This window comes from Tupaia chinensis, unplaced genomic scaffold (assembly GCF_000334495.1).
Source record: "Tupaia chinensis unplaced genomic scaffold, TupChi_1.0 Scaffold000494_1, whole genome shotgun sequence".
In the NCBI taxonomy this organism is placed as follows: Eukaryota; Metazoa; Chordata; class Mammalia; order Scandentia; family Tupaiidae; genus Tupaia; species Tupaia belangeri.
The window spans coordinates 4,945,853-4,964,286 of NW_006160006.1; the positions used below are offsets into that span (position 1 = coordinate 4,945,853).

Consider the following 18,434-nt stretch of genomic DNA (forward strand, 5'->3'; position numbering starts at 1 on the left):
ACTTCCTTTTCAAATTCTTCTACAGTTTTTCTTCTTTTCTTAATAAAATACCTTCTTGAAGAGTGATTTTCAAGGAGAAAAAATCATGCTAACAACAGGAAAGAACTCTCCTGAATTATTGATAGCCAGGAATATTGTAAATATTTTTGTTCCTTCTATACCTAGGGCTTCTATATTATGAATTCACATATAAATGTTGAAAGTATTTTCTCTGGTACTTGAAAAAAATTCTTTTTATTGTACTCAGGCTGCTACTGAGAGGTCTTATGTAATATATTTCTTTTTCCTTTATGGGTATTCACTTTTTTTTTTTCTGGAACTTAAAAGTAATATTTTTGGACTCATCTCTTCAAGGTTCACTCTTTGCCAGAGGTTATGAGCTTTTTCTTTTATCCTACTTGACACTTAAAAACCTTTTAATTCTAGATTATTTATTTACTTGGGAGAAAGTTATTTTCACAAGTTGACCAACTCTTTCTTGCTTTCCATTTGTAGGGTCTATTTTTTTCTGGAATTCTCATTGACTTAGAATTCCATATCAATTCACTTCTCTGATACATTTTTCCAAACGCTTTCCAGAATTATTTGCCTTAACCCACTCTTCTTCTTTATTAAGAACTCAGTTTCTTTTATCCTACTATTTAACTCATTTCTTATATTCAGTATTTCTATTCTTATAATCTTTATTCGTGATATTTTCCATTTAGATTTTTGTGTAGTTTTTCCTATTCTTTTTTCACATTGTTATTAGATTACATAAATCATCATGGTTATTTTTAAAACAGTTATTTCAGGTGGCTCACATTCACTTTGATTTATTTCCTGTGGTGATTGGTGCTTTTCACCTGCATGGTCACGATCAGGTCACAACAATGGGGAGATGGGCTGTCGAAGGTGACCAGGGCAGACTGGCAGGCACTGCTTCCTGCTCCCCACTGGCTTCAGGAGAGACTCAGAGAGGGGCCCAGGGTTGAGATCCATTGGCTCCCAAGAACCACCCCCAGTTCCTCCGTGATGCAAGGCTTCCCTGAGCTGTTTCTCTACTGAGAAATCTACCTTTGAACTTTTGGGAAGAAACGGCATTGTGAAGTTGAAGGTTCTAGTACATAAATCCTTGCTATTTCGTGACAGTTGATGGAGGAGGAATATGTGAAGAACAGTATAATTAGCCAGCTCAATCCAGCCAGGGACTTCGGGTGCTCGGAAATTATCCTGCTGGTCATGGCTTTGCCACTGGGTTTGGGTAGACATGAGGGCGAATGTAGATCTCCATAACTTTCTCTTGACCTGGTCTCCTATCGCTTCCCCTTGGCCAGTGGCACCTGCTGTGAAGATCTTTGCTCTCCCCATGAATTTATCACTGTTTTATGATAGTTTCTCCCCATCATGTTTTCATCTTGTTTCTGTACATTTTCCAAAGTATTAGCAAGCAAAGCAAATTCAGCAGTCCCCTCCTCCCCCACCCTGCATCATGCCGGCGTCTCAGAGGGGAGACCTCCATGTGCGCCGTTTTACGGTCTTGTCTGCACTCTCCCCAGTAGGGGAGATTGAGCAGGACAGAGGCCTGCAGCTGCAGCTTTAGCCCTGGCTCATCATTTGAATTTTCAGCTGTCTCTTTTGATTTTGGAACTCATAACTCTGAGCAGATGACGTTTTCAGAATATCTAGTTTATCATATTAATGTAAATCAATAACCCCAACACTTTACATTGCTCATTAGTGTTGTCTTCCTATTTACATGTTTGCAGTCACTTTCTTGATGACTTTAAGATACTACTTGAAGCCCATAAAAGCTATGGAAAAAATATGCTTATAGCTCACATAAGATTTGTCACACACACATACATGTATATCAAGGTATTAAGTGCCAACAGTGGTGTGGTGGTTAGGGTGACTGGATTCCACATGGCTGACTGCACAGTTCAAGCCCTGGACTGCAGCTTGAAAAACATAGTGGATGCATTAGGCAAGCATGCCCAAAATCCAGAAAGCAGATATGGAGGAGAAGGGATTGCAGCATGATCGTCCCCCCAGAGATGTTGCTTTCTCATTCCCTCCCTCAGGCTCCCTGGTGAGCACATGTGCTCTCTGGCAAATTGAAAAAATAAATAAATAAAAAGATAATAAATGCATTTGCGAAGTAAGTGCATTTAAAGGGGGCTGAAATATCCCTGGCAATAATGAAGAACTCAGACAAGTATCGACCACCCTCACTGTAGCTTTGTCTGTAATGTGACATTGAGTGTCACCAACATAAGCTACTCAGAGGTTTTATCTTTCGTAAATCTTGCCTTTGTCTTAGTTCTTGGGTAGGTTGCAGATTTCCAGAGGGTGGGAGCTTTCATATTAGCAAATGTGAGGCTCATGCCCTTGCCCTTACTCACCCTTCAGTTAAAATTAGGTTAATTTTATGATAACCGTTATTGTCTGCCTTTCAAAACAGGAATCAGAGTCATGTCAAATATTCTTCTGCTTACTTTAGGGAGATCTCGGAGGGAAAGCTCTGCTCTCATTTGTATAAAAATGCTGCTTTATTCATCACCATCCTCAGCAACCTCCACAGCACTCAGGCTGGGAGGATGCAAGCAGGAAAAACAAGAATATGAACTTTTAGGCACCTCAAATTAAATAATATATGTGAAGAACTTAAGAATGCCTACCACATAGTAAGAATGATCATGTTTTAATCTTATTAATATTCTTTATCTTGTTCCGCCTGTCTTTGTCTTTTCAAAGAGCCTTCAGCTGGCCTCACGTCCCTCAGGGTGAGCGTCGGGGGTGTTTGTGCTTAGACTCTGCGTGTGTCTTTCTCTTCAATCCACTCAGGTGCCTGTGCTCAGAGGATCTTCCTTCATTTGGGTACCTGTCAATACGTCTTTATGTTTTCTGTATCACAGACTGTACAGTTTTTGTGTGCAAATATATTCTTTTTTTTTTTGAGAGAGATATTTTTCACTATAGGGCGCGTGCGCTCGCCAGACAGACAGAGACATTAGAGACAGAAAGTAAGAAATCACCCCCGAGGGGGGATGGTCACGCCACAGTCCCTTCTCCTCCATTCTCCTCTCGGGATCTTGGGCATGCACGCACACGCGCCCAGCATGAGTTTTAAGCCACTGGGTCCGGGATGCGAACCGCAGTCGACTACATGGGAGTCCAGTGACATAGCCATTACGCTAACTGCTGGTTCCCTACAAATATATTCTTGATAATAAATGTTGGTTATTTATTGATAGCCTCTGTAAAATTTGTATTACTAGATTACAAATACTGTACTCCCTATCACATGGGATTCAAAACCCAAGTCATTTGGTATCTATAACAATTATTACTTATGGGCCATTTATAGACTTCATAAATTACAAACTGTATGGAGAGATAAACATAAAAATGGATGAAGTTCTGATGTAATGCCTGCCTTTTAAATCATGCAACTTCACTGATTTCTGTGACAAAATCATTCATTAATTACTGATTTATGTTTCCATTTATTAAAATCTTTTAATTAGTGATTTGTGTTAGAAAAATTATCATTATTTTCCACACTCCAGAAATGCACTGTAAAAACTGTTATAATAATTGGCATGTTTGTTTAATTCATATGGCTCTTTACCAAATAGCATCAGCTATAATATGTAACTGGGCATCAATTTCCTCCTGGAGATGGGAGAAGTTCCTTGAACATGTTTCAAGGAGTCCTCATCGAGAGAAGTGTGTGGCGGGGCTCGCTCGACTGTCCGCAGCTTCGCAGCTAGGACTGGGAGTTTACAGATCGGTGCCTTCGGACAGCTTACGGTCTTTCCCCAGGCAGCTATTTCCCTTTCCTTTCCTTCTCAGCTCAAGCCACACTTTAAAGCAGAACTCCTGCTCTCCCCCTCCCTCTGCCGAGGTCTTGGCTGCCCCATGCCCATGCTTGTTTCTGCTTCACCCTGTCCTTTGCTATCACTGTCCTGTGACTAACAGCCTCTGTCTCTCCAGAGAGTATGTGAGCTTCTGAGATCAGAGATCACCAGTGCTACCCACCCTTAACCCCTCTCTGGGGTGCAGAGCTGGCCGTGCATATTCCAAACACACCCACATTCCAGAGTGGTTATTATGTCAATAACTTGTTAAAATGCGACTTTACTGTAAGAAGCTTAATGCCATCAAACTGTATTTCCAGTTTCTTCAGACAAGAAGGTCATCAATGGGTAAAGGATCTCAAAGCAAATTAGAATGTGTCCTCTCAGTCTGATAAATGCAATCTCTCCATTTTCTTCTTAGAAAAATATTTTTAAAAATTAAAAATTAGACAAGTATGCCTTTTAAATATTTCCACAGTAATGGTGGCCATCTTTCACAATGGAATGTAACTGTCCAAAGTTATTTAATGAAATTACTTAATTTTCATTTTAATAGCCTAAGAAAGTGGATTATAAACATATTTATTTTATATTTTCTCTGTATTTTGACTTAATGTCTCACTATGTAATGATGCTAGCACAAGAGCCTTCAGTATTGGCATTTTTACCTTAAAATTACAGGTTCGATAAAACAACATTTCCTGTAGCTTTTTTTAAATTCTCCTAATCCATATGCATTGCAAAATAAGTCAGTCATTTTAGACTTCATTATGGAGAGACGTGACCATATGTCTACATACCGAGAGTGGGATTTTAGGCCGACTTGCCCGCTTGGTGAGTCTGATCATCAGTGCGTCACGTGATCCTTTGCACTATTTCCCAATGAACCTACTTCTTCTCTTCTTCATGCCCTTTCTTTGTCTCGAGTCGCGTAACTCCTTCACCTACGTCAGTGCTGCTCACCCTTAAATGCAGAGTCTTCCTGGCTCTCCTGAGCCTGTCCATCAAAGATGTCCTCTGCGACTCCAGGCAAACTCTCGCTGATTGATGTAGCATGCAGGATGCTCTGTGCATGTCTCAGCCACTGAACGTGGACACACACACTTATGGCTGAAACGAGCAAACAAAAAACTTCCTGAGGTTTACATCCCGACCTCAGCCATGAGTATCATCCTTGTGTCTCATGGAATGCATTGGTCTTACTTTAAATATAAATTCACATACATCTCCTTCACAAAATTTTCAAAGAATATTTAACATCAAATTATGTATGCAATAAAACCGTAACATACATTTTGAAAACTGAAGCTATTCGGTAAGTCAATTCAGTTCTAGTTTGAAGATTTTTAAGTCCAGTGCACATTTTGTTTACAGTCTTTGTAAATTGAAATAATACCATGAAACCCATCAAGTCAGTAACAAGTTTTTATCCCAAGCTTTTATTCCTGAATGTCAGATAAAAACAGCAGATGTAATATGAATCTATATAATAAGAATCAAGCATAAATTTGGCACAGGAATTAATAACTTCATACCAACCTATTAAACCAAAGGAAAAGTAGTGGAGATTAGCATCCTATATCCTTTTCAGGCTGAAATCATCCATCCACTTTTGAAATCAAATTTTATGTGTGTTATATGCTAGGCTATCAATGAATCTGATGACATTACTTCCAAAAATAAGAAATTACTTTTATTTCTCCATGTGTAGTAGTCTGTTTCTGAAGTACTAACAGAAGTAACTGAGAATGGATGAATTAGAATGAAGTAGAGGTTTATTTGACTCAAGAGTCTTGTATCTGGAATGTCCAAAGGCTTACAACATGGCTGACAAAAGTGAAAATATCAACAGGGTGTGCCAAGAGGGAGACAGCTGCAGGTTGCTTTTTCTTTTACAACAACCTGCTCTTGGAAGAACCAACCCCATCTCAAGAGAACAAGAGCTCACTAAGTTCTCTCACAAGACAGCACTAATCCATTTGTGAGACTGGTACCTCTGTGACCCAATCACCATGACTCAATTATTGCCCACTATGACCAAATTCCAAAACATGACCTTCAAGGGAGAAACCATTATCCAAACCATTGCACCATGAATCACTGAAACATAGCAGTTGCCCAATCATAGTTAATAACTTTACCATCCCAAGTCTACAATTCTTGGTCCCCAAACTTCATTCAGACCGTGTCCTTAGCATAGATTAGGCTCCTTTCCTATGATGGGGAGATAAACTTCTCAACTCCTCTCTCTGCAAGGTTTTCTGACCCCCCCCCCATTACCTCTGTGATTGCATTTCCTCTGAGCTCTGTCACTCAGTCCAGGCTATCACACTGGTCCCTTTGCTATTTTGACAATTGTAAAAAACTCTTAAATTTCAGGACGTTTGCTGTTGCTTTTCTCTCATAGAGCAAGTCTCTTCCATCCCACAGGTCTGCATAGATCTCTTGCTCATCTCATTCTCCACTTTATTTAATAATCGATTTGTCGTTGTGACCCTTTGTGTAGTTGCTCACATCATTCTCCACTTTATTTAACAATTGATTTGTTATTGTGACCCTTTGTGTAGACCCTTTACACCAGCATCCCACTCCTTTGGCATGGCTTTTTCTGAGTAGAACATCTTACTCTCTATACATAAGGACATGATAATTTTTCTGTCTCATTCACTTCTATAGCTTCAGCACCCGGAATAGTTCCTGGCCCTTAGAAAGTGACCCATCTCTACCTGGTGATAGAACAGAATGGCAGAATGAATGAATGAATGAATGAAGATTGAGAGTTCTTTTTTTGTAAACAGATGCCCTTTAGGAAAATTTAAGTCTACTCATTCTAAAATTATTAAAGAATAATGTATTTTTTTCAAACATGTAATTTATACTTAATTTTAAGTGATCAATAAATACTCTAAATTAAAAACAAATCAGAACTGGAAAAATCAATTAATGGAGAGCAGCTCAGAATTCAAACAAAGGTAGAATGGATTAGGATGATAGAACATAAATTCTTATAGTCTTGTGGAATCAAAAAACATTAAAAAACAAAACTATATTTCTCAATTCACATTTCTCTTCAGGAAATCTGAATCTGGGATTAATGCTTTCAGAAAAATAGTTCTTCACATTTTTTAAACTCTGTTACCAAAATTTATTGGCACTCATACAATTCTGTAGTTCGGTATATGTGTGATTGTCATTTTTTATTACGAACATATTTCAAAATCATTTTCAGTGTGAGACCCTGAAACTTGTAGACACAGTAAACTGTGCTTGAATATTAATTGAGCAGTTAGAGCATGCACAATATCTACTCTAAAACTTGAAAGCAAGCTAATTCTTTTGGGGTTGCCTGGTAACTAACAAGGAGTATGTCAAGTTGAGAGACAGATCTGACTAGAGCAGTGTTTGAATAAATAATAGAATTGTTGTCAACATTAGCCTTAAAGATGTGAGATGGGGACCAATTCTAAGTTAAATTGATGGACAGACAGTTGAAAAGTCTTTTGTGTCTTTTTCGTGGAATTCTCCACTATATTTGCCCTTAACATTTTTTCCTTCACCCACTATTTATGATTGATGTATGGCTGTTGAAAGCAAATTCTAAAGACATCATTCACTATCCATTGGAATTAAATGGAATGGCCTAAGGCATTTGAGAGGCATGATTATTTATTTATTATTCATTAAGCATCAGTTTATTTATTTATAAATCCATATTCATATGACATATTGGCTTCTTAGAGAAGTACGTGTCTATCCAGAGTTATTGTTACGCTAACGGAAGATTTTATGTAGTATTTTTATAAGGTGAGAATTGTATTGCAATGTCACTTGGGCATGTATGGAGAAAAATATTTTGACAAGTCTTTATAATGATACCTTATACCAGACTGTTGATCACAAATTAACTTAAAGATTTTAACCTATTTTTGTTTTTATTCCAGCAGGAAAAAAGTCAAGAAAGTTCAAGAATAAAAGGTAAGAATGAATATTTTAAGATAATAGTTTTATACATTCATATATATTCGTAGGAGAAAGGTAAGATATGATGCTACTTTCTGAAAAGCCATTCTGAGTTCTTGGAGATTCTCTAGGATTGTTGGCATTGTTGCGATCCCTCTTCTTCCTACACTGCTCTTAGAAACTTCCGTGCATGCTCTGTTTTCCCCTTTGCTGTGGGGAATCTCTCCACTCTCTGTCCCTGTGACACTGTTCCTATGAGTTGGTGTTCTGTCACCTCTGTGAGTTGGCAGATGGACATTTAAAACCATTAATGTAGCTTGTGGAGGACCAACTGTTTAATCACTGACGTCTCATTTTATTTTCCACAAAAATACTAGGGAACATTTATTCGTATGTTAAGAATTGGTGGTAGCTTTCCATACAAAATTTTCACCTCTCGTGACACATAGGGAGACTCTTTTTCATGCAGACACTTTCAGATTCCAAGTTTACTCATGCAGAGAACAGCTGAGACCAGGGCAGCTGTAGTCCTCCATCAGAGATCGCTATTGACTTCCGCCGAGCACCACAGTAGAACAGCACAGGTGTGTCTTGGGGAACTAATCCCAGCCTCTCCATTCACATGCTGGCCCTGCTAGAGTTTTTGTCTTTTTTTAACATTAATTTCTTCCATGAAGCACAGAGAGGGAAACAGAAGCTAGGTACCTCCAAGGTGGTCCTCATACCAAGACGCTCCTGTCTCAGCAGGCTCAGATCACGGGTGTGTGTGTGCCTGGAGGCTCAGGGAGTGTTCCAGGATGTGAACCCATGACCTCGCCCATATGGCTGAGCTGCATGACCACAGCACCACCTCCTTCTCCCTGGCCCCTCTTATTCACATTTTGGGCTTCCTGGCTCATCTTGCCCTTCCCAAAGGTTTCCAGCTCTATGCCTGAGTATGACGTGACACACAGCTGTCCTGTTTCCTTCTCTCCTCTTTGAAATGGAAGCTTTGCTTATTGCTATTTTTTCGAGTTCTAAAAATAGCAATAACCATGAAAAACTTGTAAGCATGCATGTGTTCCTGAAGTGGTGAAGGGTGGTTACTCTTCCTAGGGCCCAGGAGGGACCCTACAGTCTTGCTGATCTGTAATGAGCCTGAACACCACCCTCCCTGCACCTTTCTATAAACTCATATATGACCACGGTCTTTTCCTGTGTTTGGTCGTCTACACGTGCCTATCTTACTAAAGAATAGAACTGACATGCATTGCTTTGTTTTGCTCAATATGTTTTGTTCAGATGAATTATGTGAGAATACCCTTCTAGGGATTCTCAAACTACTTGTGCTAATTTTCATCACCTAAAGTATGGCTTGTTATGTAATATGTGGAATTATTACACATATTTATTCTCAACACAGTCATATGAACTCAGAGTTTTATACTATTGTGTTGCAAAAGGGAGCTCCTGCCCCATGACATCCCAGGGCTTGAGTTCAGCCTTAAATTGTATGTGGGATTCTGTCATTGCAGAAATCAGTTAAGTGTGGCTTGCTTCTTGATGGTTTATCACTCCGTAAATCACATTGTCTGAAGTAGCAGTTACGACGTCTCTCCAACTACTGTCCAGGAACATGTTTTCTTTTATAATGTAATAAAAGCGTTAAGACGATGCTCGTCGGTCCTGTTGCTAGCTGACACATGGTTCAGAACTCTCACTGGGTTACAGCCTCTAGAGGTCCAGCTTGTAAGTCAGCTAGACTCGGGTCACGTCTTTATTTAGGAGAGCTCTACATTTCTCTTTTTAACTCTTTAATTTTATTTTGACAAAGCCTAGTTTTATTTTTTTGAAAAGTTTCGTTTTATTTCATAAAGCAATTTCTCCTAGTAAGTTGTTTGGTGTCTATGAGCGCATCCTTCTTGACTGGGGGATCACCCTGAAATGTTACCTCACTGGAAACTGGGACTATCCATTTAAAAACGTTTATTAACGTTAACATTAAAAGAAAGAAAAAGTATTCCGAGTAATGAACGTAATAGCTTGCCCGTTGGTAGTAGATGACACAAATTGTGAAAATTTTAAACTTGTGAAATACTGATGGGGTAGCCTAATCTCAGCTGGTTATATAATCCAGGTCACAGAGAGCTAATATAATCTAGGTTGCTTGATCCCTTTACCTGTGTATGCAGAGATTAAGTATTGCTCACTTGAAATGAGCAGTATTTAAGTATTGCTCAGATTAAGTAGAATTCACTTTCAGCTCTATACCTGATTATTTGAAATGTACATACGCTTATATTGATACTAGTTTAAAATTCTGTATAAGATTATATATTTTACTTATTCCAAAACTGTATCTACATGGAATTCAACCAACAAAATTTGGTTGAGTAATAAGCATATTATTGGGTTCTGAATTGATTTTTTTTGGAATCTAGATCGCCTATTTTTAAATGTGTGAAGCCCTCATCCTTCCTACACCATTCAACTTTGGGGTTTGTCATTATTTCAGGTAACCATCCTCAATGTGTCATTAAGGCTAAGACAAAGAAATGAAGGCAACCCTACAGGTTTGAAAGATGGGTCAGCAATCCAGCAGACATGTGGCAGTTCATAGTGATACTACAGATGTATCAGGTTCAGATGTTGTGCACTGAGTGTGGAAAATCTATTGAGAATTCTGTGAAATTATCAGTAAATAATCTTCCTTTTAAGCCTATTTCTAAACTGAGGAGCACGATAAATCAGTTAGCCTCTGTCAACATTTCTCAGGGGGTGTTTAAATCTGTGGTTGGTTTATGTATTTATATTTGAGAGCATCTCTCGAGAGTTCTCAATGAGTAAACAACAACAGTCTTTCAAGAAGATGTAAATAATGCTTGGCTTCAAACTTCTTTCAATTTGGCAGTTTTACATTTTCCAGATGGTTTAAAATATTTATTGCATTCAGAAAGATTATATCACTGGTAGAGTTTGCTTACTTTTGTGTGTCAACATCCTCCTGCGTCTCAGCTTACCCTTCCTCTGTGAATGGACAGGGTATTTGCCCATCCACTGGGAAGGTGCAGTTGCTTTGATCACGTATTTTTCCCTCCTCGTTTTGCAAGTAGATGTTCTGGACTCTTCCTAGTCAGAAGCCATAAAAGGGAAGTGTGTGTTCTCTTCACTGCTAGGTGCATTTTGGTTATAAATATAACTAAATTTAAGCTATAAATAGGAGACTCTGAGCACACCTGTCCCTAATGGCCACTGGCATGCTATACGTCTAATATCTCCATTTTGTCAAGTACTTAATAGCTATCAGACTCTGCTTTGAACTTTTCACATGTCACCTCATTGTCGTCTTCATACTCTCTAGGTAAGATTGAGCATTCACACGTTAGTCTTTTGAAAAATCCCATTTGAAGTAAATCATTCAGATCACTATTGTTTTTCTTCTGTTTGAAAAGTCTTTATTTCAATATATATTGTGCAAATTTGGCATACCTTTCCTAGCAGTGTTTTCTGCTACTTTCATAGATTTTATAGACATGACTTTTATTATGCATGTGTTGTTTGCTTCTAACGGCATGGTTACAGATACTGTCCCCAGTATAAATACTGCTCAGTGTTTGTAACTTTAAGAAGAAAGCAGACAGTGGCAAATGCAGCCTGGCGGTGTCCTAGGGGACATATCTCAGACTTGTGCCAGCTCTCTCAGTAAAGACTCGTGTTCTTTGACAAGCAATTTAACCCTTCCAGGTACAATTCCATGTTTATGACAAATGTTACCAAAACATACCCTATGGTATCAAAGGTCCTTTACGTATCTGAACTCCTAAGGCTTACTATTCTATGAGAAACTTGGCCACTGCAGTTACTACAGACACATATCTTTCCAAAGGATATACTTCTCAAGAGGCCCCAGATGACGATATTACATCATATACAGTGATGCACATGAAGATAAGCCTCACAGTTGTCCCCCCATGGAGCATATATTGAACAATATGGGAAATAATATATGAAGATTATACCTATTGAAATTAAAGTATATCTGTAGGACAGCAAATACTATTCAAGAACTGTGGAGACTACAGTCTTTATGCTCACATGTATATACATATATGTGCTCATATATATACATATATGTATGTATATATGTGAGTATGCATACACACACAATTTTCTGTTATTCTTGTAACAGCAGTGCTCAAATTTTCTTCTATTTCCTATATTATAAAAGAGCAACTGAAAGAACGTAAAATCATCTGTTGTGTCCGGCAATATGTATCGATGAGGGGGAGTCACTATTGGGGTCAGAATGCCCAATTCTTGATCTAATATGTTGCTTGACTATGCAGAACCCTTTTTGTTAGGATGCTCTCACAGAGTTCTGGAAGTTGGACCATTTCTTCAAGGCCAGCTGAGGAGTGAGCAGCAATAGAGCCCCTGGTTCTGTTACGTTAACTAATGAAGACGTCTTGTGCTACTGAAATATTTTAGTTGGTGTGTATGAACCCTGTCTGAGCTAGACGGGCCAACTCTTGTCTGTATTTATAAAATAGAATGTAGAGAGTACTAGCAGCAGTGCCTAGAACGGAGATGGTAAAAGGACATGAAATACAGTATCCCTATTTTTAATGGGTGTCACTATCACACATTATTAGGAATACAAGGCTCTTGGGTTTTCAGTAGAGAAATCTATTGCTAAGACAAATAATTGACAGATTTATGAAAACTGCAGTTTTTGTCTATCATATTCAATACTTACAATCCTCAGAAAGCTCAAGAACCTGGGAGACAAGAAAACTTACTCCTAGAAACTATCAGCTGAAGAATGGATCATTTTTTGTTTGTTTGTTTCTAGCAAACAGTAATGCTGGATAAACCCTAGACAAGTACTTCAGGCAATCTTGTGATAATGCTTTTAAAAAATTATTGCATTGTAAAATAATGTACAAGGGCAATAATTGTACTTTTCATGCCATAGCAATTGTGTCACATCAGAATGATTATATTTTACCTGTATTTGTTTTATGAGAAATTCAATTTTCTGGGAGTCAGCAGATGGTGTGGTGGTTGAGGCATTGGACTCCCACATAATTAACCATAGTTCAAGTCCTGGACCTGGTGGCTGGTGGCTTTCTCTCTCTCTCTCTCTCTTTCTCTCTCTCTCTTTCTCTGGTGAATACTTGTGTGCTATAGCAAATGAAAAAGAAAATAATGATAAAATTAAATAAGTAATTCTTTTTCTAAAAATCTGTTTATTTATTTATTCATTTTAATTTTGCCAGAGAGGCGGGGAGAGAGAGAGAGAGTGAGAAAGCAAGCCTCCAGATCCAGGACTCAAACTGTGGTTGGCCATGTGGGAGTCCAGCACCCTTAACCACATGCCACCTACTGGCCCTAATAAGTAATTCTTAAAAACAAGTTCACTTTCTGTGGCCATCAGAAGGTGTGGTGGTAAAGGCACTGGGTCCCACATGGCTGGCATTGCAGTTCAAATCTTGGACCCAGTGGCTTGAAAATTGCATTGAGCGTGTGTGCGTGCATGCCCCAAATCCTGAGCCAAGAATAGAGAAGGGATTGTGGCATGGCCTTGCCCCAGGAAGGTGAGTTCCCACTTTCCCTTTCTCTCTCTGTCTCTCTATGGTGAGTACATGTGCTCTGTGGCAAAAATCTTAAAAAGAAAAATTCACTTTCAAAATTCACTTGTGGGCCAAAAACATTCTCATGAGTGACTACTGAATATCTTATAGCAAATATCAGTGTCGTATGCATACAACTTGATAGCGTGTGATTGGCAAGTCTTTAATTACTGATCTGAGCTTCTCAACTACTTCAATCTGTGTCACTTTGCATCTCACTTAACTGTATAAATACCAAGATCGTTGAGTAACGAGTCCATTAACAATGTAATTCTCAATTATGGACACATTGCCAGGCTTTTCTGATTTCGTTAGGTAACAGCCCTTTCATTTATGATCTTTGCTATTCAAAAAAGACGTCAACTCTTTATGTGAGAGACATTTTTGTGATCGTGTGACTGAATTTTTGAAATAAAATGATACACGTCGAATGCAAATTATGGAAGCCATGAGATAATCTGAAACATAATTGGTATTTTGAAAGCTTTCAACAAACAATCTCGGTTGTAATTTATTCAATGAAAAATACATTTGAAATACATTCACAATAGATAATATAAAGGATGCTCCCAAATACTTGACAGAATTGCTTTTAAGTAGTAGAGATTTGGATGTAAATAATAACTTTTTCTTGGGAATTAAATTAATATTCATACTCCATCCTTTAGAAATTTTGTTGAAATAAATAGTTACAATTTTGAATGATCTGATACATGCCCCCCGTCACAGCAAACAGGGAGACAAACATCCTTCTCTTTCCGACGATCCCTTCATCACCGACCAGAAGAGGTTTCCAAAAGTACCTCGCCGTGTTTCCTGTTTATGCCAGGAAGCGCTCTGTTCACCTTCTGTCAACACATCCTTGGACACCGTCTTGCATATTCTCTGGAATGTGGAGAGGGTACTGATAAACCCTCTCGGCTTCAGGGTTATTATTTTTATCTGCAGCTCTCTCTTTGCCCATGAGGAGACAGTGTTATTTAAAGGTATCAGGCTGGTGATACTGGGGGGAATCTGGAATAACTGGGTTTCTATTTCTGTTCTTCTCATTTAATTCTCTCTATATTGAAAGCCTCAAATACTGCTTGATCATTTAAATAGGTATTTCTCTGCATACTTCAAAAAAATTTGAACCTGCTCACTAATATCTCCATATTGATGTTCCCTTTGGTCGTCAGCACAAAATTTCCTTACTCTGGACTTCACAGGAAGAGACATGGTTTCCAGCAGCGCTTTTACGTAAATTCCGTAAGCTCTTTCCTGAGTGGAAAGAGCTGAATGTCACATTTCATAAATATAAAATGACAAACAAAAATGTGTCGGCTGGCTGATTTATCTAGCTCGAAGACTCCATTCGCAGGGTCAGCCCTTCATGGAATCGTCCTCAAAACTGGCAAATGAGCATTCCTTTTTTTTTTTTTTCCTTTTTTTTGGTGAAAGTTTGTTTTATCTGCCAAAAAAAAATCACATGGTCTATTAATTTTCCCTTTTTGCATTGACTCTCTAGACACTTTAATCATAAAATTTGACGTTGTTAAAGAAACTGGAAACTGTTTATTCAGGTTTTGGAATATATATTTCTCTTTCTTTTTCTTTTTCTTTCTTTTTTTTTTTAAGGACAGACTTTTTGCTGTGGGCTGTGTGAGCTCACTGGGAGAGACAGAGACACAGAAAGCAAGAAGTCACCCCCCAGGGGGATGGCACGCTGCAATCTGGTCTTCTCTGTTCTCCTCTTGGGATCTTGGGTACCACACAGACACACCCATTTTGTTTTTTAAGCCTCTGGGTCTGGTGCTTGAACTGCAGTGAACTACATGGGAGTCCAGTGGCATAACCGTTATGCCATCTGCTGGTCCCTACATTTATTTCTTTTTACCCAAACATTTATTTGATCAATTTTAACTATTTTTAGGTTATTTGAAATATTTTTTTGAATTGTGAGAAAGGTAAATTTTATATTAAAGAGTGATATATATTTTTGAAGTCTGATTTTTCTTCCCATGAGTAGACAGAGGAGGAGACGCAGCACCCCCAACAGGCCCTTGATGATGTGACCCACCCTAGCCTTATTCTTCCCTGGGTCATGGGCAAGTCGGGGAGGTCTCTGGACCTGAACCTGGGATTATCCCAAGGGACTGCCTCACAGAGCACTGGGTTCTGCCATGGCACATGGTGTGGCCCCGCAACGGCGTTTTACTCAGTGACTCTTGTGACTCTAAGTAGGCGTATACCCTTTCATCATCTAACTGGGATGGATCAGTTAACATAGCGTTTTCCTACTATGAAAAACCACACATTTCCCTCTTCAATAATTATAAGATACAATTGCACAGTGTTAGCTCATTATATGGGTGATGTTCTTTTCCATTACTTAGATAATAAGTAAATACTAAAAAAAAATGCATACATTCTACTAAAATTGATTTCACTGCTTAAATTATTCATGCATGGAGTCCTTATTCACTGAACTTTGAAGCAATGAGTGGAAATTCCAGTCAAATATGCTCCTTGATATTGCAGAATCCCTGCACAACCTTTCAGCATGGCTGCCTTTGCTTCATTGAACATCCGTTACATAATCAGACCCAGGAGTCCCTCCTCCCCATCCCATCACCCACCCACAGGAAAGAGTATCACTCAAAACTCGAACTCAGAACTACAAGAGCCACCGTCTGAGAAGTGATGGATTCGTGCCGCTCCCTCCAGCGTAGAAAGGGAGGTTTTCACCCGCATACTTACCTCCAGTATTTACTCTTCCCTGGAGTCTCCCAATCTCCTCTTCTCACTCTTAGTCTAAATGTAAACTATCACAACATGCTTCACAAGGATTAAATAAGGTAAGTGTCTGACCTTTTGAGTGGAATGAAAAGCTCTTGGTTCATGCGAGTTCTCATTTCAATACATCTTGAAGTTGTCAACTTGTTTTGAATACATCCATGGTAGAAACGTATTTATTAAAAAAAAGTCTCAATTTCATGAAGTGTTAAAATTACAGAGCAAGACATGCTAACTTTTATTTTGTGTCATTATTTGACATAATCATAAGTTCTCGTTCACAAATTTTCCAGACTTAAAGACAACTGACCTACGGATAAAGGCACCCTCCTGGTGCCCAGTCATATTTGGTTTTAGACTAATTACTCTCATCACATTCTGGTCACAATGCGTGAGGGATGGTCGTGAGGAGCAAAGCTAGTGCTATGCGAAGGGCCACATTTTGGACGTGAGATGATTTTTCAGAAGTGTCACATTATTCTCTGACAGCTCTAATTCCTTGTAATGGTTTATATTTAAATGTGAAGGAGGGGGTGAGAAACTTAAAAATAAATGAACCTAATTTAATCCAGTGATTGTAACTTAACCACTGCTACATTTAGAAGCATACGGTTAGCACCCAAAATTCTGTGGGGATGTAGCCTTGCAGAGAATTCAGAAAACAGAAGATGGTAGTAGGTTCAGCTGTGTGGGATAATAAAGCTTAAACAAATGCTCATTAATCTAAATATTAGCAACGGGGTAAGTGCCAGGGAAATAAAGATTAAAGGCAAAGCTTCTGCCTCAAGGAAGTGAGTAACAAGGATTGTCAGATTGGGAGAAGGGAACCAGGACAAATCAATACCGTCCAAAGGGTATGCATGGCACCTGCAGGGCCAGGTGTCGGTCAGCTAAGGGAGCGAGGCGCGTGGGTGCGGTCTGGGAAAGCTGCGTCATGGAGGATCAGGGTATTGTCTATGCAGACGGGGGAGTGGGAGCCCTGGGAAGAAGGGGAATATTCTAGCTTGGGGACATTAGCAGCACTGGAAGTACATAAGTGCAGATGTCGGGGTGACGACGGTGAAAGGACTGAGCACGGTACAGGGTCCCAGGGTGCACTGTAGCTGGGACGCTGTCCGGAATGATGCCAGTGGGGGAGAGTGCCAGGTGGAAGGCTGAGGCTGATGGTCGGAACCGCCCAGGAAGCACCCAACTTGACAAGCTGCAGTCTTTTTCCTCACCCTCTGAAATCCTTACTCCATGGTTCCCTACAATAAAACAGCAAAAGATAAGAACTACATAATAATCGTGAAAGCAGTTTTGCTTGATGGTTTGCTCTAGTCCTCAGGCTCTATGTAGAGCCGAAGCATTGCCCAGTCTTGGGCTCACCAGCACGTTTCTATGTGACAGTGGCAGTTGTGATGACCATGTGCAGCAGGCTTTGATCTGTGACATGTGGGTAATTGGAGTTCTTTCTTGCGTTGATAATGAAGTGAGTCATTAAATACAGAGCACTTAGCACTAACTAGGAAGGGTCTGGGCTATTTGCCCTCTTCACAAGTGCAGTTAGCCTCGGGTCCCTGGATGCGGGCGGGCGAGCGACATGAGGCACCATGTCGGACTAGAACGGTTCGTTCCTCATAGCAGGAGCAGAGGCCAGAGCATGGCCGTGTGCGCTGCTTCTCACATGTGCTGAGAGGGCCAGGCGAAAGTGAGAAATGTGAGACACAAACTTCCCATAAAGCAAGAAATGTAATTGCTCTGGGATTTAGACAGATAAAACTTAATTATATTTTCTTTAATATCAATAAAAATAAAAATAAATGAAATTAAAACGTTAAAAGATTCTCATGAGGAGCCAGAAGGTGGCATGGTAGTTAAGGTGCTGGATACCCATATTGTCGACCATGGTTCGAGTCCTGGACTCAGTGGCTTGAAACTCACATGTTACCTGTGTGCCCGAAATCCTGAGCAGAGAATGAGGAACAGAGAAGGGATTGTGGCAGGGTCATCGAGCCTGGGGGTGACTTCTCACTTTCTCTCTCTGTCTCTCTGGTGAGTGCATGTGCCCTGTAGCAAAAACCCAGAACCCCCAAAACCTCTCCAGAGGTATTTGATAACATAATAATTATTTGGTTCAAAGGGTACATGGTAGTTATTTGAGGAAAAACATAATTGTTATTCAAAGTGCTCTTATGTTTGTTTTTGTTTTCTGTTATTAATGAAGAGATAAACATGCAGTGCTGTTTATTCACACTGAAAATAA

At 39.3% G+C, this 18,434-nt stretch overlaps 1 protein-coding gene across 1 annotated transcript in view; it reads left to right on the plus strand.

The window, feature by feature from the left end:
- Window positions 1-18,434, plus strand: part of FSTL5 (follistatin like 5) — a 570,868-nt gene that overhangs the window by 105,636 nt on the left and 446,798 nt on the right. Inside the window, exon 3 of the mRNA XM_006156498.2 lies at window positions 7,784-7,817. Coding sequence (XP_006156560.1) covers window positions 7,784-7,817 — 34 coding nt within the window. The remainder of the gene's footprint in view (window positions 1-7,783; window positions 7,818-18,434) is intronic.